Source organism: Phascolarctos cinereus, unplaced genomic scaffold (assembly GCF_003287225.1).
Source record: "Phascolarctos cinereus isolate Bilbo 61053 unplaced genomic scaffold, phaCin_HiC Scaffold_726;HRSCAF=1367, whole genome shotgun sequence".
NCBI classification, from domain to species: Eukaryota; Metazoa; Chordata; class Mammalia; order Diprotodontia; family Phascolarctidae; genus Phascolarctos; species Phascolarctos cinereus.
The window spans coordinates 293757042-293783919 of NW_027556098.1; the positions used below are offsets into that span (position 1 = coordinate 293757042).

The 26878-nt window shown below is 38.6% G+C and overlaps 1 protein-coding gene across 1 annotated transcript; it reads right to left on the reverse strand.

The window, feature by feature from the left end:
* Positions 1 to 522: 522 nt before the first annotated feature.
* Positions 523 to 21043, reverse strand: LOC110214965 (macrophage metalloelastase-like). Its single transcript, XM_020996130.1, is given in 11 exon segments — positions 523 to 1664; positions 4113 to 4216; positions 6349 to 6508; positions 7459 to 7592; positions 9438 to 9573; positions 10164 to 10325; positions 13315 to 13440; positions 13541 to 13689; positions 18927 to 19171; positions 20943 to 21010; positions 21013 to 21043. Coding segments are annotated over 11 exon segments (1416 nt in total). The 3' UTR covers positions 523 to 1563.
* Between the last annotated feature and the right edge of the window lie 5835 nt (positions 21044 to 26878).

Genomic DNA, 26878 nt, shown 5'->3' on the forward strand with positions numbered 1-26878 from the left:
ACAAGAGCAAGGATCCTATACTAACTCTGAAGGGATAAGGCCAGCTTAACCTTCTGTCTCGAATGTGCATTGATGAGGTGGAGACAACAAAGCATTCACTTAAGTAGTAAAGTAACAGGAACTTCTCAAGTCAAGATGACGTAGAGCTCATGCTGTGCTAAAGACAGTGCATGCACATCCTGTGCACTTATCTGACTCCAATCCCAGATAAACTGCTAATGACCATACAATAACTAAGGGAGTTAAAGATTGTTAAAGATCCATAGAATGGAGCACCGAACCAGGCGACCTTTGCTCATAGATCAGCCCCCCAGAGGGGCCTCCACCCATCAGTGAGACCTCATGAACAGCCTGTGGCCCTCTACATCCTTACGGATCCCCAACATTTAGACAAGTCAGAGATCAAAATAGGAGTTTTAAAAGTGCAGTCTGATGTGTTAAGCAGATCAAACATCATTCCAACAAAGTATGACTTAAAAAAAATTTATTTCTGAGCAAAACATATAATAAGAACACTTTGCAAATACAGTTAAAAGACAAAAATAATTAAGAAAGTATTATAGGTATTGCACAATAAAAATAAGTATGGTAGGTATTATGACAAGCAATAAGTTACGTAGTTAAATTACACTCTTAGATTTTTTTTACTTTAATTACACAATCAAGGATGACATTTTGACCTTGAAGAGAAAGTCTGGATTTCTTTTGTCCTTACTTTCGAAATATGCACTTGATTCAACTATAAATAAGTTTGAATTTTCACATAAACAATTCATGTCTGAGGTTAAAGGTAGAATGGTTGTATTTAAATAAGCCCTCTACTGTGAGCCAGAGAGATACCATGAAATAATGAGCACAAGGGCCAAAGGCCAGCCTTGGAATTAAGAAGACCCAAGTTCAAGGTCTATCTATGACACTTACTGGCTCTGTGACCTTGGACAAATTACTTAACCTTTCAGTGCCTCCATGCAGCTCTCTATGACTATAAATTATAGGAAAGGGGGTCTGTATCAGGGGAGGGAATTTCCATACTGGGAACTCTCTACACTAAAAAAAAAAATCACAGTTCCAGAACAAAAGCCTATAGTGGCAGGCTGGAGTTTCTCCTGGCCTGCAGGGTTTTCTTCTCTTAAAATGGTAAGTGACAAATACACAGGGGTAAAAACATGGACCCCAAGAAAACTATGTTCTATTATGTTATAGAGGCTTTTTGAAAGTGCAAAGTACCAAAAAATAAAAAATAGGCTTCCATTTGTTATTTTCTAAGTCAACTTTTTTAAATGATCTCCATTTTTTATTCATCAAGTTAGTTGAGTATTAGTTAACAATATATAAATATGTCTATGTTTTGAATGTAGACTACATTTTACATCATGAAAAGGACAAGAACCCTAGCAGATGTATTGGTAGATATATCCCTCTTCATCCCCATATATAGATGAAATAAATCATGGGTCTATCAAAATAGGGAAAACCTAGCACAATTCTGGGCAAAGAGTTTATGTTCAATAAATTAATGAAATAAATTAATTGGATCAGACCATCAGCCCACGGGTTCTGTTTCTAACAACCAAACCAGCTGTTTCTATTCAGAACTTGAGTAACACGGTTCGAAAAGATGTCATATTCAAGTTGCTTGGCTCCTTGGAAAAAGTAGTAGTGTCCTACAAATGAAAAACAAATTCAAATGGTTACATTTTTAGAGTCACAGACTCTTAGAGTTGAAAGGAACCGCATGTATGACAGAAGCCCAGTCTGGAGCTTAACAGGAAGTCCATCTATTACATCTTTAGCTAGTGATCACCCAACCTTAGCCAGTGTTAGCGAACTCAGTAGTCCCCTCCCCCCAACCCATTTTATTCTAGATATTAATTAATTATTAATAAGTTTTATATACATAAAACAAAATTTTTCTCCAATTTCCAAACCATGCTGCCTACACTCTGCCTCCTTCCACCACAGGAACTTGGATCCTGACCCCTGAGATCCTGGGTTCTTAAAGGTGAGGAGTCACTTTATCTTGCCCTGAAGCAGGTCACCCCATTCATTAGCCATTTCCAAATCCTATCACGGACTGCATACCCTTCTCGCTCCCTAATTTTTGTCCCTCTAACTTCCCTTCATGGGCTGTCTTCCCTTATTAGAATATGAGTTCCTTGAAGACAAAGATGGCCTTGCTTATATTTTTTTTGTATCCCCAGCTTAGCACAGAGCCTGGCTCATAATAAGCTTCATTCATTCATTCAACCATTCATGGGACAGTCTTAAAGAACTTAAAGATGGCTCACTTCCCTCCCCCCCATCTCTTCTAGGTTAAATATCTTTAGTTCCTGCAAACTGACTCACTGAGCTGATGACTCAAATCCTTCCCTACTTTGATGGGAGAGTTGGGGGAGAAGTGGGTAAGGTTATAGTTAGAAATCAGGAAGGCATTATACCTCTTGCCTTCCTGGTTAGCCTTCTCTGGGAAATTTTTAACTTATCAACGACCTTCCTAAAATGTGATGCCCAGACCTGAATACAATGTTACAAATACAGGCAGGGCAGAGCCAGAGCTGATCACAACTGAGATTATCAATGTTTTTGTGTTAAACCCCATGTACCTATTAATGTACTGTAAGATTATATTCACTTTCTTGGCCTCTCTGTTGACTCATATTGAACTTGCCATCCACAAAAACCCATAACTCGTTTCCAATGTTGTCTTCCTTCCCGTGCCAACTTGTACCTTTGACATAGATTTTAAAATGCAAAGAAACGGCAATTCTACTTTTATCCTGATTAAATGTTATCTTATTATTTTCAGACCATTGTTCTACCCTATCCATGTCATTTTGTACCTTGACTTTTTCTATTAGTGGTCCCTTTGTGTCATCTATAAATCCAATGAACATGTCTTTCTGTTCTCCTAGATCTTAAAGAGGATAGGAGTCATCTATTTTTGAGAGTTCTGGAGACCATTAGTGTCCTAGGGCTACTTAATGAGAATATCTGGGATTTTTCTCTTGCTGGGCTGGAAGTGGGGGAGCTACAAAATGAAAATATTCATCGGTAGTTCAAGCCCTATGAGCTGTCATCATGGGAAGGGGGATTGGGCATGTCCCACATTGGTGGATTAGAATAATTATAAACAGGTAAGACAAAAATTATAATGATCAAACTTGGATTTGGAAGAAGATAAGGAAGGAGAAAAGGATCCTCCCCCTCTTCTTACAGAGATGGGAAATTACGGTGTGAAACTTGTCAGACTTGTTGATGTATACGTTTGGAAATTCTAAACAACAGTCAAAAAAGAACAAATAGAGCCCTGAGGTAAAGTTACCCAGTCATAATGGTCAGGTGAGTGGCTAATTAGGAGGAGACTACTGGAAGAGTTCCTTTACTTGATAAGTGAACTAGGGAGCTCTACCCCATGAGTAGTCATTATTTACAATACAATTTGAAATGGAAAATGGAGCTTTAGGTCCCTGGGCAATTGTGTGTTTTGATCTAAGGTTATTCTACTTGTATCTGGACCCGTGCTGCCAAATATCAGTGGAACCTCTTATGTTACTATTATAACATCCTTCCTATGTACCACATACATCAAACCAATCCTAGCCCTTCAGCATCTTATCTAGGGCTGGCCTATCTTAAGTCGACTCACAGGCCCCAAAGAACAGTGCTAACTTTGTGGATTCTTGAGGCAATGCCAGCACTTTTGAGGGAAAGGGAAAGGGCTTTAGGGATTGTCCAGGATATGCTCCCTTGTTCCCATATCAGAGAGTGGAAGTCTGCCCATTAATGTGCTACATAATCTTGATCACTGTGCAGACAGGAATTTATCTGAGAGCAGATGTCAGGGAATTGAGTGCACAGTCTCACTGAAAGCTCATTAGGAATTTGAGAGATACTATCAGTGTGCCCCAGAGAATGCTACAGTAGATCCGTAGCTCATCCTGATCTCCACTCCCTACCAAAGTCTGGCTATGAGAACCCTGGAGAGGATTGGGGGCTTGTGTTATCTTTGCCAGTTTATTCCCATGTTTATTCCTTAATAATTTAGAGAAAGCTCTTCAGCTGGAGAATCTCAAAGAGGTTTCTTGTTTCTTAAAAAGCATCAAAATACTTACTGTTGTAGTAAAAGGCAGCTTCCACTTTAGGTCCAACTCCTAGAAATGCTTTAGCAATCTGTCTAGGATAACTCTTGTCCATTGAATGACTCTTCTCATCGTACCTGAGCAAAGAAATCATTAAGAAATGCTCTATCAGAAAATTGGATAGTAGTCAATCTTCTATCTATCCCTACATTCCCCCAAAGACTCTCTGATACTTGGGGCCATTCTCTCACTCCTTCCTTCTTTCCTTTCTTCCCTTCTTTCCTTTTTCTTTTTTTTTTGGGGGGAAGGGGGATAAGGATAGAGGAGATAGGGTCTCCCTATCTTAGCCAGGCTAGAAATGTAGCAGCATTCATGGGCATAATCCTTCATTGATTGCCACAGCAACTTTGACCTGTTTTGTTTCTTTTTTTTTTCCTGCTTTGTTTCTAAACTCGGTTAATTCAGCCCTCTTTAGGCAGCCTGTTGCCATCCCCTCCTTCCACCTCTGGAGAACCTGGGGAATTTACTTAATGTGGATACCCAATTAACTTAAGCCTGCTGCAGCCCTAACTCCCTCTCTCAAGCAATCCATCAGGCTCAGCCTGCCCTCCACCCCCAGCAGGGATTACAGGGGAATGCAGCCACATCCAGTAACTCTCTTCTTTTTAAGAGCTCTCACCTATGAACTTTTAAAGTTAGCAATGCCCTTGTTACATGGATGTTGCAGATACGGAAGGCTGCAAGGAAACTTTAGAGATAATTTTGTCCAGCTCACTCATTCCACAAATGCAGAAAATGACTTGGAAGGCATGTGTCTTATTGGAGGTTACACAGCCACTTAGTGAGGGATCTGGGACTGAATCCCTGCATTTACTAGCTGTGTGATATGGGAAAAGCCACTTAAATTCCCTGGGCCTCAGTTTCTACTATAGTAAAAATAAGGTGATAGGACTCAATGACCTCTGAGGTCCCTTTCATTTCTAAATCTATGGTCCCATGATCTTGATAGTACTCTCCAAAAAGTCTGACGTGACATAGAGAAAAGAATGTTTTTAACATCAAGAGACCTGGGTTTGAATCCTGACACTGATAGATATTTACTAGTTATGTGACTACAGACTAGTCATGTCACCTCTCTGATCCTTACTTTCTTCATCTATAAACTAGGGGTAATATTCATGCACTATGTTTTTATAGGGTTATTGCAAGGAAAGCATTTGTGAATGAGAATTCACCATGTAAACATGAGTTCCTACATTATATCCTCAGAGACATGGCTCAAATGTGCATGATCCTGCCCTTTCCTTTTGTCTGTTGTGGCAGTCCTATCGTATTTATGTGATTAATAATTATCTAATCATTTTGCTGAACTAGGAAAGGGAATTCTCTCCTATATCATCCATCATTGGAACACCCTTCCCTCAAGGCAACCTTGGGTATGTTTCCTCACCAGAGAAAGGAGAAGGAAAATAGGTGGGAATGGAAGCACCAATATGGATCCTGCTTTTCCCAGCTACCACTGAACCTTGCCTCCCTCCCCTCTGCCCATACCAACTCAGAAGATCCCAAGCCTACTAAAGGCTATGCCAGAATGGGTATTAAATGACTTCTCATTCTGCAAGAATCTCCAGTTAATATCAATGTGTGCTCCATAGCTGGGCCTCTCCATCCAAATTCAGACTGTTACCTGCTAAGCCTAACATCTCTTGATAGGGGCGAGAGATTGAATAAAAAGCCCCCAGCTCCGCTACAAATCTTACCTACCACATCCAATGTCCTTCCTCTGAGATTAGAATATTAATTAAAACTCAGAAGAGCCCAAACTAGACAAATCTTCTGTCTTGTCATGACAGATTTGTGCTCAGTCAAGAAACACTTATACTTAAACCCTGCATGGCAGAATGATGGGCCCCTTCTGCCTTCTAAACTGCTCTGGTTCTCTGCCTCCCTGGAGGTAGAGGATTCCCACTCACTAGGATCCTTCCTCCCTTGCCAGCTGCTTAAATGATCTAACTTTGTTTTCATGTTCCTATGACATTTCAAGTATATCAGAACCCCAAAAGGCATTAGTAATCCATCACTCAATCTAGACTAGTGTTCCTTAAAAATGATTAGATTTGATGCTGGTCTTAAGCATCAAAAGGGATAAAAAAGCCACCTATGTGCTCTGCCTCTAAAGTAGGGAAGGGAGGCTAACTACAGGATGCCCTTCCTACCTCACTTCTGCCTTTCTATTTTTAAGGCAAAGGTACTAAACAATGAACCTCACCTCCAGTAATTATCTCCTACGAAGAAATAGGTTTTTCCAGAAAAGGGATTATGAACAGCTGCATCGATTTTTTTCACATAGCTTGGGAAGCCCAGAGAATGGATGTTCTTGGGATATCGTGTTAGAAGGTTTGTTCCACTGACCACCCAGTACTTGCTGTCTGTGAAGAAAAATAACTTAATTTTAAAATGTTGCTTTCCTCTTTGCCCAAGATCTAAATGGGGCTTAAAATGGAAGCATTAATAAAATCTAACATATGGATTTTTTTAAAAGTAACAACCCTGCAACATTTAGCCCATAATCCATTCCACAAATTCACCCAAACATTGTTCACCTTTTCCATAATAATGAGTAGCTTGAAGAAATTTAAGAGTGAGGAGGGTACATAGGCAATTAAAAAGAAATTCAGTCACTGCTTGACACAGTCTCATTTTTTCAGTCCTTGCCCAATATTTTCAGTCATATATACAGGCTGCATTCATCTGCAGGACTATATTAATATTATACATAAATCATAATAAAAACAAAGCTGAAGTTGTATTTTTAATGAGCAGACTAGAAAGTAGAAATATGTATGCTTTAAACTTATTTTAGACCTATAAATGCATTGAAAATTCAGATACCTGTTTGTATTGACAGAAGAGCGTTCTTGATCAAAGAAAGCTGTCCTTGAAAGTGCACTATTTCCCATCTCCCCATATGTCCCTCCATTGATATGACCATTTTACTTTTTCATATCTTACATTTGTATTTGTTTTAATAAACTTGTATTAGGTAGTGGGATCCCCTTCATTAAAGGTCTTCAAGCAAAAAAAGGATGACTGATTTCTGAGTATGTTATATGAGTTAGACTAGATGGTTGCTAAAGTCCTTTCCAATTCTATGATTATGATTTTGTGTTAATATGATATGGGTATTGGGGCTATCCTGGGTGCCAGTTCACAGCGGAAAAGTTGCAGAGTCTTAAGCAATTTGGTATATACCAAAGATATATGAATTAAGTATACCATATCATATAAAAGCTATTCATGTTCCTTAACTTTGAATTCCTTCAGGTGTATTCACTGTCAAAAATAATTGAGAGAAAAAAAAACAAATGCATGTAGTCACCTTTAAAAAGAAAAACTTGATCCTTAGATTCAAATTCATAGGCAGCCTGAATGCCAGATGGTAGAGATGGCCAGAATAAGGAAAGCAAATGAACGATCACTTCAGGGTTCTGGAGCTGTTTCCGCATTAAGAACCTGATAGGAAAGACAATGTATAGACAGAAGAATTACCTCATTCTATATTCAGGAGGTTGAATTCTGGTGTCAAGAAGGTCTAAGTTCAAATCTGGCCTCAGACACTTACTGTGTGATCCTGGGGAAGTCACTTAATCTCTGTCTGCCTCCATCTCCTCAACTATAAAATGGAGATAATAATTGCACCCACTTTCCATGATTGTTGTGAGCATCACATGGGATAACATTTGTAAAGTGTTTAGCACATTATAGGTACTTGAAAAATGCTTTTTCCTTCCATGCGTGTGCTGGCTAAAGTTTCTTTTGTGCTGTCTTTACATTCTATGCATCTGTGTCCATGGCAGCATTTGTCTCGGATTCTGATCTTCTTGACCATAAGGGTCAGTCTAGTACAATTCTTTCAGCAGCACCTGAATTCTTTCAACAATGTGAAATCAGGTTAATTCTTGATGATGGCAACAATTCTTGATGATGAGAGGGAGTGCAGCGTAATGGACAGAGCTTAGGCCTAGGATAGGAGACTTGGGTTCTAATGTTGGCTCAGCCACAGAGTGTGTGATGTGTATGTAATGTTAATCAAGAATGGGCCTCAGTTTCCTCGTCTATCAGAAGGGCATGATAATACTTGTCCCACCTAACTCACAGAGTTGAAAGGATAAAATGGAATCATAGATGTGAAAAAATGAAATGTACTAGACAAATATTTGAGGACAATGATGGTGAGGATAATGGCAATGTTTCCAGAAATAGTGGATCATGTAAGATATTGTTTCTGGGGTCCAATGGCAGAAGTTCTGCCTGGTTTCCAACATTCTTATTGTTAAAAGATAAATCTGCTTTTGTTCCTACGAGACACAGCCCCAGACCCCCCCCCATACCTCCTTAGAATAGCTTTGAGTATTATTTTTGTGCTTTCATGCAAGCTTTCTCCTTATGTTACACAGACCTCATGTCATCTAATATTAAAACTTCTAGTCCATTTAACTAAAAAAGAAGTCAGTTAAGCTGATTATCATTAGATGAAATAGTCAGCCAATTAACATTTTCTTTTTTTTAAATGATTTATGTGGTACCATATAGATAGAACTTGGCATCCCACTGACACAGTTGCCAGTAGCTGGCTATCTATACTTTTTAAAGTTCCTCCATCTTTCTGGAGCTGTTTCCTTACCTGTAAAATGGAAGTTTTAGGGCATGAGTTACAACCTGGTAAAGGAATGTGATTTGGTGGAAAGAGTACTGATTCAGAGTCAGAAGCCTTGGCTTAAAATCTAGCCTTTACCACTTTCTACCAGTGAGTTTGTAGCAGTCAACTCACCACTCTGAGCCTCAGTTTTCTTATTTGTAAAATGAAAGGGTCAGTCAACAAAATTTATTAAGAACTTACTATGTACCAGGTATTATACTAAGCACTGGGGATACCCCAAAAATAGTCCTTGTCTTCAAGGAGCTTACAATCTAATGGGGGATACAAAGAACTAACAAACATGTGCAAACAAGCTATATACAAGAACAAGCTGTGCACAGGATTGGGCTAAATAATAACAGTTAACATTTCTATAGCATTTGAAGGTTACAAAGGGAATTACAGGCATTATCTCATTTGATCCTTACAACAACCCTAGGAGGCAGGTGCTTTCATTGTACTGATTTTATAGAAGAGGTAACTGAGCTTGAGGGAGGTTAAATGACTTGTCCAGAGTAGCACACCTAGGTGTCTGAGGCAGGCTTGAACCTAGGACTCCAAGCCCAGCATTATGCCGTACTGTCTCCCTCTAAAGTCCCTTCCAGAACCAAATTTTATAATTCTACAATCCTGCAAGTTTAGTTCAAAAGTTGGCCTACCCGTCTTTAAAGAAAATGATTTCTCCTCGGAGTGTGGTAATAGCATCAAATGTCATGGAGGAACTGCAAACGTTTGGCTTCGTGGTGGGTTTGGAGGGTAATTCTGGTGACTTAGAAGGACGATTCACTGGACCTCCTGAAAAAAGCCCCAGAAATATTTGAAAAACTTTGTATGCTATCATATGAGAAAATTCATACTATGGAATCTATGGAATTCTTTTAAAACATGATATATTTTCTTGAACAATAATGAATGGAAATGACTTGAGCATTCTGCATTCTGTCTCTGAAAAAGTTAATGGCTTGGTGATTTAAAAAAATTATTTAGCATGATTTTATGTAATAGTTTCTCCTGTCTAAGAAAAAGAAGTCCTACTTTCATCTACTTTATCTGTATTTTACTTTCATGATTCTCCTGCAACTTTTCCGATGGAGTTACTCTTCTGTTTGACACTCTTTTCAAAATGGAGAATTAGTTTGGTGAAGTAGGAAGTGTACCAGCCTCAGAGCCAGGACCCCTGGGTTTTAGGCCTAGCTATCCCACTAGTTGACAGGACTCCATAAAGTCAATTCACCTCTCTAGGCCTTAGTTTGATTTATCTATAAAATCAGAGAACTAGAGTAGGTGATTTCTAAGGTGTCTTTTAACTCCAACATCTTGACCTCATTTTCTCATGTTCATAAGAGATATTAGATGATGTTAAAAAATAAACTATTGGTGCCTACCATAGAGGGTCTGAATGCCTTTGACGTCATCCTGAGAAAGGCGGAATTGGCTGGGGTCAACATGCCTGTAGTTGGGATACATTAAGGCTTGTGGATCTCTAGAATGATCGAGACCCAGTGAATGGCCAAATTCATGAGCAGCAACAAGGAATAAGTTGTATCCTGAAAAGGAAACAATCCAGGTAAAAATCAGTGATATTCATAGGTAAATATTAAATAAAGGGTACAGTTATACAAATAAATGGGCCTACACATCAAGCTCAACTCTGGGAGGTTTTCTATTCCTACTGCAATGACCAATGACCTAGCTAAATTATCTCCTTTGAACCTTTCTGCCCTCCAGGCTCTGTCCAGCTATTTCCAGTCTCAGGGACCAGAAGGCAGCAAGAGGAAGCAAGAAGGAAGAAGCTGGGAGGAGGGACTGGATGCAAGAGGAAGGAGGAGCCAAGTTTTTTATGTTTTATTTAGATTTGTGCATTTTTTCTAGCCAATAAAAATATTCTAACAAATGGTTGAGTTCATCTAGCCCATTCCTTCACTCTCCAGCAGAATCATATTTAAGCCAGAAAGGTACAAATGTTTGCTTGATAAAGATAGCTAGTGAAAGAACTTCCTTAGAAGCTCCCTAGATAACTCATCCCCACGAATGACAGTATTTCATGTTCTCAGTAGAATGTAAGCTCCTTGAGGTCAGGAACTGTTTCATTGATATCTATATCCCCAGCACTGAATTCAGTACCTTGGACACAGTAGGCATGTAATAAACGTTTATTTAATCAAATTGAATCAAAATTCCTCCTAACTTCAAATGTCTCTTGCTTTGACTCAAGCCTTTTTCCTCTTGTTCAGTGCTTGTGGAAGATGGAGAATATTTGGTTACTCTCATATATTTGAGAACCCTCTGCATTTTTATTTTGTAGACTATTATTAAATCCTGTCTTCTCCAGACCCAGTGATCCCAGCTCCTTCTACAGTTCCTCATATCAAGTCTAATTTCAATGATTTTAACAAATTCAAGTAGACACAAAATTTGATTACAAATGCACTGCCAAATTACAGTATTTGCTTTCTGTTTTCTTCTTTCTCCCTGCTAGACAGTATGCATTCCCTGAGTGTAGAGGAGAAGAAGTGTCTGTTACTTGTAGCACTTATTTGTTTCTCAAATACCCTCTCCTATACTTTTTTAGCTTCTTTGAAAACACTAGTAAGTGTTAGGAGAACATATTGGGGGACATCACTACATTCCCTGAACCCTGAATGAAGCCAAGGAGCATAGGGATGAAACATGGGAGTGATATGGACATTGTCCTCATGTTGGGTCAGGAAGGCAAGACAGCAATCATTTTCACATTGAATGGAGTCTTTAGGGCAAAAAATTATGTTCATTAAGTATCCCAAATCCAAAATTTGGATATCAATATACAAAAAAAAAAACCTTCTTCTTTTGCTCAATCAAAAAAAATAAGATTATATTATAGCCTGTTGTTTTTAATGGATGCTGTTTTTTTTTCAATTAAAGATTATCAATGATGAGATATAGGATTACCTGTTTTTTACTTCAGCCTACTTAAAGCAAGGAGACAACAGAGTACAGAGGAAAGTGTATTGAAATAGGAATCAGGAGACCTGGGTTGTAGACCCTATTAAGACGCTTGCCAGCTGTGTGACCCTCAGTTTTCTCATCTGTAAAATGAGGAGCAGATCATCCTACAGTCTTTTCTAGCTACAAAATATTCTATGAAGCAATCTAACACGTGGCCCCCTTATACTTTACACATCACAAACTCCATAAAATCTGATTGAACACATTGGGGTGGTTAATTACAGCTAAGGCCTAATCCTGGATCAGTGCCTGTTTTTTTTGTTTGTTTGTTTTTCCTTTTTAAAAAATAAACAAATCTCCTCATTAAGAAGAATTTCATGAGCTTCAGGCAAAAGCTGAATGGATTCTCCAGAAAGATTCTTGGGAAGATCTGGCCCCTATAAAAATGCTGGAATTCCGTTTGAGCAAACTCAATCAGGTTGGGTTGGGCACATTTCTTTGATGATTTTCCCCTCAGGTTGCTTGTCCTTTCTTAGTGAAAATATGTATAAATGCAGGCCTTTTAGAAAAGTATTCACAGCTCCCTAGTGTGATAAACCCTGAATCATCCCAAAGAAGCTCTGTACAATGGATGTTAATCCATTGGATGCTAATCCAGTTGGAGGTCTGAATCAGCCTAAATTTCATCATGCTTGAAAGACCAGAAGATTTATGCCAGGCACTCTCTACTTTAAATTCCTACAACACACTCTCCCCTGTTCTAAAAACAAACAAGAAAAATCCTTTTATTTGACTCTACTATCCCCTCAAGTTATCATCCCATATTATTCTTCTATCAAAACCAAACTCCAAGGGTGAAAAAATTAAAAGGCCTACACTCATTGCTTCTACTTTTTTACCTTTTATTCATTTCTGAATCTCTTGTAATTTGGTATCCAATGTCATCACAGAATTGAAACTGCTCTCTCTAAGGATACAAATAATCTTTAACAAATCCTATGGCCTCTTCTAGTCCTTTTCCTTTTCAACCTCTGTGACATTTAACTGTGTTGACCAAGCCTTCCTCCTAGGTGTTATTTCTTCCTTTTTTTTGTGACACCACTTTCTTCTGATCTTACTCCTATGGTTGGGTCATCATCTAGCCATCTGATCCTGACTCCTATGTGTGGATGTGTCTCAGAGATCTATCCTGGGTCTCCTTGACTCTCTCCACTCTCTCAGTGAGGGCACAGTCTATTTCATTTTTAGCTTTTTTCTCTCCTAAGTCTAGCACAATGTCTAGACCATAGTAAACACTCAATAATTGATTGTGGAAGAGAAAGAGGCAATAGGAAAGAAGAAAGGAAGAAAAAGGAAGGAAGGAAGGAAGGAAGGAAGGAAGGAAGGAGGAAGGGAGGAAGGAAGGAAGGAAGGAAGGAAGGAAGGAAGGAAGGAAGGAAGGAAGGAAGGAAGGAAGGAAGGAAGGAAGGAAGGAAGGAAGGAAGGAAGGAAGGAAGGAAGGAAGGAAGGAAGGAAGGAAGGAAGGAAGGAAGGAAGGAAGACATCTGAGTAGTCTGGTATCATTTGTAGGATAGACACAATAAGAAAAGAGCTTCTTTTTTACCCTACCTCTTGTTCCTGCTGTCCAGCTTTCATCCTCATCAAAATGAGCGTCTCCTCCAATCCCAGTGCCAGGAGCATAGGCATGAGCCAAGGTGCCATCGCGGCCATCAAAAGGATAAAAGTCACCATGAGCTTGGAAGAGAAAAACAAAATTGAGTTCTTTGCTTCACATTATCAGCTATACTGAGAACAATCTGGGTAAAGTAAGTGTTAAATCTTAAAGGCTATTTACCTCCAGATGCAAAAGATATCATTATATCCGCTTCTCCCTCATAAATCCTTCTGAATGTCAGAGGGGTTACATTGCTCCATACTTTAAAAGCTTTCTCAATGGCATAGTCCACATCAGCTCTAGTCATGTCAGGGGTATAGTTTGTTATTCTTTATCAAAAATAATGAGAAAAAAATGGAAGTTATTGACTGATATTGGAATAGAGTATCTCATGGGATAAAGCATTTGATAGCAATGAATTTTACAGATAATTGAAGCTTTGCTTCCTTTAGCTATTTTAAAAGGAAATTTTATTTTTAACGCAATATGCTGCACAAGGACTTTCATCATATTCTCAATTACTAGCACTGAGTCCCTCTTGAAATTAATCTGCATTTCTTTGTATATATTATATTGTTACTTACTTGTGTATGTGTCTAATCTCCCTAATAAAACATAAACTTCTTAAGCAAGGGAATAATTCACATTTGTCTTTATATTTCCCTCATCTAGCCCAATGTCTGGCACATTGTATTTATTAATATTTTTTAAATTTTTTTATTTTTTTACTTTCAGTTCCAAATTCTCTCACTCCTTTCTGTCCCTGCCTCAGCCACTGAAAATGTAAGCAATAAGATGTTGTCATCATTCAGTCGTTTTGTGTCCAACTCTTTGTGACTCCATTTGTGGTTTTCTTGTCAAAGATACCAGAGTAGGTTGCCATTTCCTTTTCCAGATCATTTTACAGATAAGCAGGGTTAAGTGACTTTCCCAGGGTCACACAGCTAGTAGGTACTTAATAAATGTTAGTTGACTTTAATTGAATTTAACAGCATATCACAACCCAATTTCTTGTCCTTGGCCCAATTGCTAACATATTTAATATTTAAAATTGCGCTATAATCATGATGCCTCCATTGTATTGGGCATTGAGTATATAGGAATATTGACTTGTTACCATTGGTCCAGACTGCTCTGCTTGAATAGTTCTTTATACAATTCACCCCCCTGATTTCAGGCAATTGTTCCTTCCTTCATTCAGCAAATACTGATTGAGTACCTACTATGTACAAGGCACTGTACTTCAAAGCCCTGTCCTCATGGAGCTTCCAATCTAAAGTGGCTCAAACTATGGCTCTTCCATTTGTTATCTATGTGAGCCTGTTCAAATAATTTTCCCTCTGTAGACTTCAATGTTCTTATCTGTAGAATGGGAGAGTTTGACCAAATGACCTCTGAGGTCCTAAAGATCCTAAGAGATGTCATAGACACAGAGATGGAAGGGACCTCAGAGGTCATCTGGAACATACACACACACATATACATATACATATATGTAATCTGTATATATGTGTACACATTAGACACCTAGAGACCACACAACAAAGAGCTATGCTAATCAGAGATTACTCATGCTTTAGGCTAAGGGTCCTTATCCTCAGGTCTGTGAACTTTTTGAATGCTATTGTAATGTATTTGATTTCCTTTGTAATCTGTGATGTTTTAAAAGTTTGAGGGATATAATTTCTGGGTAATTAACCATTTTATTACTTAGTTAAAAGGGTCAGTGACACTCTTGAATGCCAAAGACCCCTCATGGGACTGGGCTCACAATTTATATGCCCTTGGAAGAGTGGATATTCCTGAGGGTGGCAATCAATTCTGATTGGTTAAGAGAATGAATATTACAATGAGAAGTAGGCTTACTCCAATGAAGGGCTGAGAGAGTGACATCATGTCACTCTTGGACAAAAAAGACTATCTCTACACCCAGACCACATCCAGCCTTGGGCAATCTAGAGGAAGGAACTACTTCCACCCAAACTTGCTTGAGCAGAACACAATGGGCAGAAATTCATCTTAACTAAGATAGTCTAGTTGGGGTAAATTTTTCATTAAAGTCAGTACTATCCTTCAAAGGTTGGGCTTTGAACAGGACAGGGAAAAGGCCTGGATCTCCCTCATAATTGGATATTAATAATAATTTCTCTCAAATCTTATGTATTTTATGTAATTAAAAAATTATTCTGAAAAGGGTTCCATAGGCTTCACTAGATTGCCAAAGGGGAGCATGATGCAAAAAAAAAATACATATATATATGTATATACATATATATATATATATATATATACACACACATACATATACATATATACATACACATACACACACACATATATACATGTATACATATGTATATATGTATACATGTATATATGTGTGTATGTATGTGTGTATGTAATTCCTCTCTTAGGGGATGAGGGAAAACTAGAAAGAAGATTAGCTAAGCAAGGCCTTGAAAGATGTGTAGGAGTCAGGAAGAAATGGGGTCAATGAAGTATTAGGCACAGGGAAGAGTGCATGAAAAAGTATAAGTGGAAAACAAGAACAGTGAACAGTACAGTTTGGCTCCAGGGTAGAATGTATAAAGTAGGGGTAATGGGTGACATGATTAGAAAGAAAAGGGACAGCTAGGTGGCACAGTGGATGGAACACTGGCCCTGAAGGCAGGAGAACTGGATTTCAAATCCAACCTCAGACAGTTGCTACTTGTGTTAGCCTGGGCATTTGACAGCCCCGTTTGCCTCCAATAAATCAACAAATAAATAAATAAATAAATAACAAGAAAAGTTGAAGCATAATTTTAAAGCAAACAAACATATTAGAGCCAGAAGGGACCTGCAAAATTACCTAATCCAACCACTCATTAACATATAAGGAAGCTGTGGCCTAGAGAGATGCAATGATTTCCCCAAGATCATACGGATGATGAACTTTAAATATCAGTATTAGGGTTTTAAGAGGCAATGGGAAGCCACTACTGATTTGAGCAAAAGGGTGACAGGATTGGAGATTTGCTTTAGGAGGATTCACTTGACAGCCGGTGTAGAAAGGGTTGTAGGTGACAAAGAGAGGAGATAAAGAGACAAGTTAAGAGGATGTTTCAATCATCCAGGGAAAAAATAGGTCAGGGCCTAAACTGAGGCAAATTAAGAACAGGTGGGGCCCTTGGAAAATACACTGATAAAGGGCTGCCTTTAACAATTAGTCAGTCATTATTTACAACTTAATTTGTAGTGCAAAATAGAGTTTGAAGGTCCCTTCCATTTTCATCATTATAACAATAAACACCTAGCCTGAACTATGTTGGTGGCAACTGGAATAAATGGAATGGGATAGATATGAGATATTAGGACAGAGAACAGTAAGATTTGGTAGTTAATTGGAAATCAGAGGCAAAGGAAGAATAAAAGTGGAACCTTAAGTTTTGAGCCTAAGCAACTGAGAAAATTGTGGTACAATTGAGAGAAATATAGAAGTCTGGAAGAGTGGGTTAGAGGGAGAGACAAAGTTGATGAATTCAGTTTATGGCATTAAGACGTCATTGAGACACCCAGATGGAGACATACAGAATATAGTTAAAAAGTGAGTCTGGAGAGAGGTCAGGGTGGATTAATAGATATATTAATTGAGGAGCCATACAAATAGAGGCAGGTTGAAGTAAAAGGAGTGGATGCAGTAATGCAGGGAGAGAAAATTCAGGTGGTCCGTAGAGTGACGGGCCTGGAGTCAGGAAGACTAGAGTTCAAATCCAGCCTTAGACACATATTAGCTGTGTTACCCTGACAAGTGGTATCTAGCTTTTTTTACTTGGTGGCCTCCAGTAAGAGGAAAATCACTATATTCCAAGGCAGCCCAATACACTTTTGGAGAGCTCTAATTGTTAGAACAGGTGTCCTTACATCAAACCTCAATTTATTTCTTGCAACTTCTACCCACTGGAGTCAAATATAATTAGACTAATCTCTCTTTCATGTGCTAGCCCTTCATATTCTTGATGACAATTATCATGCTCCCTATAAGTTCTTTCAATCCATCCTCATAGGACGTGAAGTTGAGTTCCTCCACCATTCTGATTGCCTTCTACTGCATATTGATATTCTTTACAAAATGTGGCAGTAAGAACTAAATATAATGTACCAAATATTGTCTGACCAAGGTAAAAGACAAGTGGAACTGCCACTCCGTTATTCCTGTATGCTCTTATTTTCTTAAAGCAGTCTGAAATTGAATAAGCTTTCTTGGCATCCACATCATACATTTGACTCGTGTGCAGTTCACGATTCCACGAAAATCCCCAGATCTTTTCAGACAAAGTGCGTCTATCCATGAATCTCTCATCATCTATCTGTCAAGTCACTCTTTGTAAGACTTCATATGTCTCCTCACAAAGGTTGTCTTACTAGATTTGTCCTAACATTCTAGTCTGCCAAGAACTTTCAGAAATCTTATTCTGTCATCCATGCTACTTACTAGCTATCTCTCCCAGCCTTGTGTCATCTGCACAATTGATAAGCATGATGTCTATTCCTTTATCCAAGTTATTTATTTTTAAAAAATGTTCTATAGCACAGGGCTAAGCACAGGTTGCTGGACACTCTACTAGAGCCATCCTTCTAAGTCAAGATAAAATCATTAATGACTACTCTTTGAGCCTAGTGACACAACCATGAACTCAGTCAATTATTCTCTCATCTAGCCCATGTCTCTCCATCTTTTCCACAAGCATAACATGAGAGACGTTATCAAATGCTTTTCTAAAATTTGGGGAAACAGTATAGTGTTCTCAGACTAAAGAAGGGGGTCAATATCACAAAGATAGCATTTTTAAAAGGAGGGGCTTATCAACAATGTCAAATACTGCAGAGAGGTGAAAGAAAATGAAGACTAAAAAAAAATCCATTGGATCTGATGGTTCAGAGATATTGTCAACCTTCCAGAGAACAGTGTCAACAGAGAGTAGAGACAGAAACCAGATTGCCCAGGGTTGGAGAGTAAATGGCTAGTGAGGAAGTGGAATTGCTGTCAATTACTTAGAATCTATTATATAGCAGTAATCTATTTAAGATTAGAGCAGTGTAAAGTGGAGCAGTGGATAGAGTGTTGGGCCTGGAGTCAGGAAGCCTCATCTTCCAGAGTTCAAACCTGACCTTAGACACCTGCTACCTGTGTGACTGTGGGCAAGTCACTTACACCTGTTTGCCTCAGTCTCCTCATCTATAAAATGATCCAGAGAAGGAAATGGCAAACCACTCAACTATCTTTGCCAAGAAAACACCAAATGGCATTGTGAAGAGACAGACACTACTGAAATAACTGAACAACAAGAGTCAACAGGCTCTGAATAAGGCTCAAGACCTTATACTACAGGGATCATGAACATTGCTCATAACCTTTAGTATTTGGGCTTTATGAGATTAATTTGGTGGAACAAGGGACATTTTCAGTCTCCATATTTGAAGCTTTAAGCATTTGGAGCTCTGTGCCCTAACTTGTTGACAGTTCTATGTTTCCAGATAAGGCAAGTGTTACTATGCACAAAAAAATACCTGAGTAAAATGTTACCTGTAGGTGAGATCATATTTCTTCCATGTTGGCCGACTTGGAAATACACTAAAATCGTGCACATCAGGAACTCCACATCGAGGTTTTTGCATCATCTCCAAAGTTGCAGAATCCAGTGTGCCTGTCACCTCCAACCCAAAGAACTCCTGCATTTCCTCAATCTTCTCCACTACAGGGTCATTGCCTTTTACTTTATTCAAAGGCACTTCATTCATTTTAAGGCCATAAAAATTTTCCAGGTAAGTCTAAGTAAAGCAATAAACATAAGAAAAAATTATCCCACCTATAAGATTCTTTCAGTTCTCATTTAATCTGCTTAGGAACATCAATAAGAACTGGTTCCAAATGAAGTAAACAGAACCAAGAAAATAATATATACAAATACATCGACGTGAGTGGAAAAGGCAACAACAAGCCAACAAAAATGAACTTTGCGTAATTATATTGACTAAGCTTCCCTCCCTCCTTCCTTTCCAGAGGTCATGACTGTGGGTGCAGAACATTGTATATACTTTCAGAAGTGGTTGATGTGTTGGTTAGTTTTGCTAAGTTGGTTTTTCTTTCCCTCTTTCTCTTTCTTTTTTATTCTTTCTTACAAGGGATGACTCTCTTGGTAAGAGAGAAGAGAGAGATGCATCAGGAAATGAAGATGATGCAGGTGATGTAAAAATAAGAAAACTATTAATAAATTTTTTAACTTTTTCACCTATGGGTATGGACATACAACTGAGAAAGGCTGACTGTGATTCCACTGATCCATCCCAGCTGTCTTAGGAAGATCAAAAAATGGTGAACTCTGAGACACAAACTGGTACTCAGTTTCTCTTTTTTTGGCAGAGGTGGGGGCAGGGTAGAATGAAAGATCTCAGCCTGTGACTTCACTGTTGTGGAGAACTCTTGGTGTGGAAGTATGTTCAACCTCAACAATCACTCTACAATTTGTTATCTTTAAGACCTGTGTGGGACACAGAGATTAAGTGATTTGTCTATGTCCCATAGATTGTATGTGTCAGAAAGCAGAACCTGACTCTAGCTCTTTCTGACTCTAAGGCTAATCTTCTATGTCATGCTGTCTCTCCATCATTATTAAAATGGCTAGAAACTTTGCAGTGACTGTGGTGACCTCACTTGGACTGTGGTGGTTCCCTTGTATAAATTATCACACCTCCAATCTGGGTAGTTACATTTTTATTCTGACATACTTTCTCTGGTGCTTATGCATCCTATTAGACCAATTTTCATCTGGAACTTCAAAGAAATTCAGATCACATAAAAAAGATAGACATTATATAAACATTCCCCAGCCTGTGACTTGAAAAGGAAAATATACAAATATTATTAAATACTAAAAAGAAAAATTCCCATTGAGCTTGGCATCTCTCCATTTCCTCTTGCAATAAGACAAATAGAGGGAAGAGTTGAGGTTATCCCATCTAAACAACACTGATAGAGAAAATAGTTGGTGGCCTAGATGATCTGAATAGGCTGCTAGTATAAAGGGAGCTGATTCAGTGCTTGCTCAGTTTCAGCTTATTAAACTGACAAGCTAAAGATTCATTTAAAGATTGTAAGGTGAAAATATATCTCTAATTATTGTCACATCTACAATTCATATTTGCAATTTCCCCCTTTCTTAAAAACATACAAACTAGGAATATAGCTTCCTTTCTACCCCAGCTCAAAATGTTCCTTCAAAACCAATACTGTTAGTTTAAAAAATTCCTATTTGGCAAAGGAAATTATGTATACAAAACAGACTTGAAGTTGTCACTTCTAATTTTCCAAATGGATATAGTAAATTATCTAATGCTGTCCCATGCCATTTTTAAACTAGTGCTTTTCAAAATAAAGTCAGCAAATCAACAAACAAGCATTAATTGAGGATCGACTATAAGTGAGCATTTATTAAGCACTTATGTGGGACAATAGTGCCATTGACCAATTTTCCACCAAAGCACTAGATATAAAAAATACTAGATACAAAAAAAAAAGATTCAATGCAATGGGAAAACTTACCTCTGCAAGCAAGAGATTCTTTTCAAGAGTTGTGTGATGGTTTGCTGGGAAAGTATAGGAGATAGAGCATGCAGAGCCAATATCAGCAGAAAGCTCTTCATTCTGAGAATCTCTTCTACCTTTTAGCTAAAGCCAGTTCACCTTCTTCCTCTTCTGTACAAGGTTCCCTAATGGTCCCTCTTTATATAGTACTTGGACTGGCTTTGTTAACCTCAGACCCAGAGTGACTCACTCTTCATATCACCCTTTGATTTGTCACCAAAGCATGTCAACACATGTATAACCCTCTTCCAGGACAAGGAAAAGAGACCCATGAGTATCCTCTAAAATAAACCAAAAGGACCTACAAGTCAGATAGCTTCTAATGTCTTCCCTTGGTCAATCAGATTAAGAAGTTCATTAGAAAATGTGTTAGCATTCTGGTATCTGTTCAATTGCAAAATATTTATTATGTTCTGGTGTCTTCCGCAGGGTGGCTTCCTCTAAGTTCCAATCCCATCTTTTACTGGAAGTTTTCCCCAACTCATTTCAATTTTACTGCTTTCCCTCTGTTAATTATTTCCTATTTATCCTGACTATAGCTTGATATGTATGTGTATATGTATATGTGTATGTATGTATATATATATATATATATATGTGTGTGTGTGTGTGTGTGTGTATATATATATATACACATTATATGTGTATATATATGCACACACACCACATATATTTATATATACATACATAGACACATATGTGTGTCTGTGTATGTATATATATGTGTGTGTATAATTTTGTTTTATTTTTGTTTGCATATTGTCTCCCCATTAGGTTTTAAGCTCCCTGAGGGCAAGGACTGTCTTTTGCCTCTTTTTGTATCCCTAGCACATAGCACAGTGCTGGGCACATAGTAGGCCCTTAATAAACGTTTATTGATTAGTTGATTGAGAATGGACACTTCATAAATGTTTGTTGAATTTAAATTACCTAGAAAAGTCAGCTACATGGCGCAGTGGATAGAGTGCTGGATCTGGAGTCAGGAAAACTCATCTTTCTGATTTCAAATCTGGCCTCAGACATTTATTAGCTTTGTGACCCTGGACAAGTCATTTAACCCTGTTTGCCTCAGTTTCCTTATCTATAAAATGAGCTGGAGAAGGAAATGGCAAACCACTCCAATATCTTTGCCAGGAAAGCTCCAAAACGGGTCACAAAGAGTCAGATATGACTGAAAACAACCGAACAACAACAAAAAAAGTCAGTGTTAGCAATGCTAACAGATGGATAAAGACAACTTCTCAGAACTTTGGAGTCTCCATATAATGCTTCAGGAGCATAAAAATTAAAGCTAGAAAGGGTCTCTGAGATCATTCAATCTAACTTCATTTTGTAGTGAAGGATCATGGGATCATAGGTATCAAACTGAAAAACATTAGAGGCCATCAATTTTAACCCCTTCATTGCAGATGAGGAAACCAAGCTTGAGAAGTTGTGACTTACCTAAAGCCATAGAGTAAAGCATCTAAAGCACTACTTGAACCCAGGAATACCTGACTCCCAGTCCAGCATTCTATCCATTATGCCCAATTATTGAGGCCCAGGGTTTTGACTTGCTCAAGATCACAAAGGTATTAGGTGTCAGAAGTAGGGTGTTAAACTAGGTGCCCTGAGGCCAAATCCAGTACTTTTTTTTCCCCTATGACATCACACTGCAGGAACATAGCTGTCCACCTACCGCTATAATTTTGCCTACATCTCTACATCTTTATCCATGAAATGTCTGCCCTGCTCCATCCTGTACATAGAATCCTGCATCTGGAACTGAAAAGGACCTTAGAGGATGTGTTGTCCAACTCCCTCATTTTTCATATGAGGAAATTGAGGCCCAAAGGAGTGAAACACCTTGCCTCAAGTCATTTAGCTAGTAAATGGCAGTGCCTGTGTTTTTTTACCCTTGTTCTGATACTCTTGCTTTCTTTTAGTGGTTAAAGAAACAGTATCACCAGGACAAAATTCAAAATGAACCTGTCATACAAGTAACCCAACTCTTACAGTGGAGAAAACATGGACATACAAAACCAGTAGGGAAAGGTTAATTACATTGACATATTTCCATCATTTTTATTTTACTTTAAATTTTTTTAAGTCTGATTCTGCCACCATGCATAGAGTGAACTTTTTCTATAGCTTCAGGTATATTGGAATTCTATTCTTGGAAATGGGTGACTGCAGAGGCCCTCAGCCTGAGCCTCAACCAGTCTTGAGCTGGATGGCCTACGCAAAGTGCAGGGCAAGTAAAGTTACTCTTTCATTTCTTTCCCACCACCTCCCCTCTCAGCATGCCAGGAACCCAGCCCCAGTCCTGTTCTTGCAAGGCTTACTCCATAAGGCTTAATACTGCCCAGACCCATTTGCATTTCCAGGGATAATACTGGGATACCAGGTAGGGATATTGGGAGGCAGAGGAAAAGAATAGTAGATTTGGAGTCAGAGAATCAAAGAATTACAGAATTTTATTCAAGTCCAACATGCACAAAGGGATTCAAAGGACCTGATTTCAAATCTCAGCGGTGCCATTTCCTACCTGTAAGACTTCGGAAAAGTTATTTCATACCTTGTCCAGTTCTCTGTTTCCCTACCTATAAAAATAATGGAAATGAAGTTTCTTACCAGCTCTAAACTTATTACATTGGTATGGGGCAGAGGCACTGCTTGATACCGTTTTTAATCACATTACTTAGAATCAAAGGAGCAAAGGATTTCAGAACTGGGTGTTACACACCTGAAGGGGACCCCACATGACACGTTACTGGATTTCCTTCCTACAGGCTCCTTCTATGGTCAAGAATCATCCCTTAAGGATAACTAGACAGGACGGGGGGGGGGGACAATATATTCATAAATAAACATGATATAAAAGTAAGAAAGAATAGACATTTAAAAAATTACCATGCCTTCTGTTAGCCTAGTTGAACTTTTACTTACATAATCCTTTTCATTCTCATAGCTTCCCTGAATGAAAACTCAGAGAGCTAAAGTGACTTTTCCCAGGTCACATAGCTAATAAGCTTTCTTAAATTTTCTGTCTCCAATATACTACATCTGACTGCCTGTCCTCCACACAGCCTCACCAAATATTACAGAAGAGACAATCCAAGATCATCATCTCTAAGGGGTCCTTGTAGAGTGGTGTCTGCTCCATGCCCGTGCCATCCTGCAGTAGAAAATCCCCCATCCATGCTAGTGCCAGCACTATTTGTGTGACCTTGGGTAAGTTGCTTAACATCCCTCAGCCTCAGTTCCCCCATCAGTAAAACAAGGAGGCTGGACTAGAGGATTCCACCTCTAGGTCTATGATCTAATGATTTCTGATCTATAGTCTGTTTCATAGGCCTTGGGGTAGATTGTCAGGTAGAGACCCCAAAGTTAGGGTCATCTTGCCCTGCAAAGAACAGCACATTTATTCATACCTGCTGGGAAGAGGCAGAACAGAGAGCAAATGAGGTCAAAGGATCCCATGAGGGCTGCCAGCAAATCCTCATAGGTCGTAGGTGATAGATAAGAGCTTCCTCTTTAGAGGTGAATGCTGAGGCTGGGATCACTAACACTGCCCTTCCTGAGTCAGAGGTCAGGGCATTCCAGTGTGTCTGAATGATAATACTTCCTGTAATCACCTGGAGTATTCACTCATGAGTATGATAAGACCAGGGAAATGCCAAAATTATATAATGTTGATACATTATAAGGTGATGGTGATGATGATCATGCTAGATAGTACAATCTTTAATTCAGTCAGACCTGATATAACATCTTACCAGGTGATAACCTGTTTAAAATATTTCCCCTAGTTGCAGTATTACAGGGAACTCCAGAAGAGAGAAAGGTGTTTCAAATGCAAAGAAACCTATTTCTACTGAAGGAATTCCAGGTGCTCTAGCTTAGTGGTTGGGAAGGCCCTCACTCAGGGACTCCTGAAAGAGAGAAGGCTCAGGGGAGATGTGGTAGCTATCTGCAAGTATTTAAATGGCTGTCATGTAGTAGAGGGACTAGATTTATAACCTACCTGTCAGTAGGCAGCTAGGTGGCCTGGAGTCAGGACGACTTGATTTCAAATCCAGCCTCAAACATTTAGTAGCTATGTGACCGTGGACAAGTTCCTTAACCATTACTCGCCTCAGTTTCCTCAACCATAAAATGGGGACCATAAGAGCACCTATCTTACAGGTTGCCATGTGGATCAAATGAGATAATATTTAAGTGCTTAGCACAGCACCTGGCACATAATAGGCACTTAATAAATGCTTGTTCCCCTTTTCCCTCTTGTTCTGAGAAGATAGAACTGTAAGCAAAGGGTGAAAGTTTCAGAGAAAAAGAGTTATGCCTGATGTGAAGAAAAGATTCCTAATTAGAGCTCTCCCAAAGTGCAATGGGCTGCCTCAGGAGGTAGTGGGTGTCCTAGCAATGGGGTCTTCCTTGGAGTTGGAAGACCATTTGTCAATGATGTTGGCTAGAGACGGCACTTTGTCAGGTACAGGTCAAGCCAGATGGCCTCATATCCTGTGATTCTGAGAATTCAAATCATGTAGGCAGCCACCTACTCAGTTTATTTGGAAATTCAGCCTTCTCTAAAACCAAAATGTAAACTATATGAAGTGAATCACATCAGGGTCCAGAAAGAGGAAGAGGGGGCAGAGGAGCAAGCTGGAGAAAGATAAAAAAAGGGGTGAGAAATCAAAAAAAGGTTAAGACAATTATCCTAACTCTATTCTATGCCCCTTGATATCAGGAACCATGTCTTAGAATATAAACCATAAAAGTTGGAGGATTAGTTAGTCTAACCCTCCAGATAAGAGAACTGATGCCCAAAGAAGATTGTTTTTATTGATAATTATAACTGGAAAGGACCTCAGAGTTCGAGTCTTAACCCCACATTTTACAGAAGAGGAAAGTAAGACCCAGAGTGCATAAGTGACCCAAGTCACACAAGTAATAAGAAATAGAACTGATTTGGACCCAGTTTCTCTTATTCCAAATACAAAGCACTTTCCCCTCCATTACAATGAAATTGCTCCAAATCACGCAACCTGACCTCATGTGACAACTTCCATCAATTGCTACTAGTTCTGCTTTTTGAGACCAAGGAGAACAGAAAATGAGGGGGCAAAAAGTATCAGTGGAAGTTGTGAGGAAAACAGGAAATCAAAGCAGATGATATCTCAGTATAGAATGTGTAGTCACCTCACCTAAGACAAGAGAAGCAAGAAGCTAATTCTTCATAATACCATGTAAGGGAGTTTCTTCTTTTTATTTACAACCCCTCCCATTCCTCCCAAAACCCAAACTACAAGTCTCACTAGTGCTTTCATGTGAACAAAAATAGAGCTGGGATTTTCCAACTTGGGCCAGCAATGAGACTGTCTACTTTTTAGAAAGGGAGAAAGACTTCCTTCCTTCTTCTTTAATACCAAGGTTATCAGGGGATGAATAAACCTTGTGAAGAAACATGAATCATCATCTGGTGAGACATAGTAAGTGGAGTAGGGGATAGCACACTGGACCTGGACCTAAGGAGTCTTGGTTTGAATCTGTTCTCTAATATTTATTAGCTACGTGACACTGGGTAAAACATTTAATCTTTTTGAGTATCAGTTTCTTCACCTGGAGAATGGGGATACTAGTATCTGTAAATCAGTACCTGAGAGTATTATTGTAAGGCTAAAGTGAAATAAAACATGTAAGTTTTTGCATATCTTAAAGCCTATTCAAAAAGCCTCTATTTCCCCTTCTGTAAAATGGGGATATTATTCCTTATACTATCCATCTCACAGGATAATAATGAAGAAATATATAATTACTATATAAACAAATACTATATATAACATATATACATACTATACTATGTATAAATATGTATAAACATATGTACATGCTATACTATGTACAAATAATAT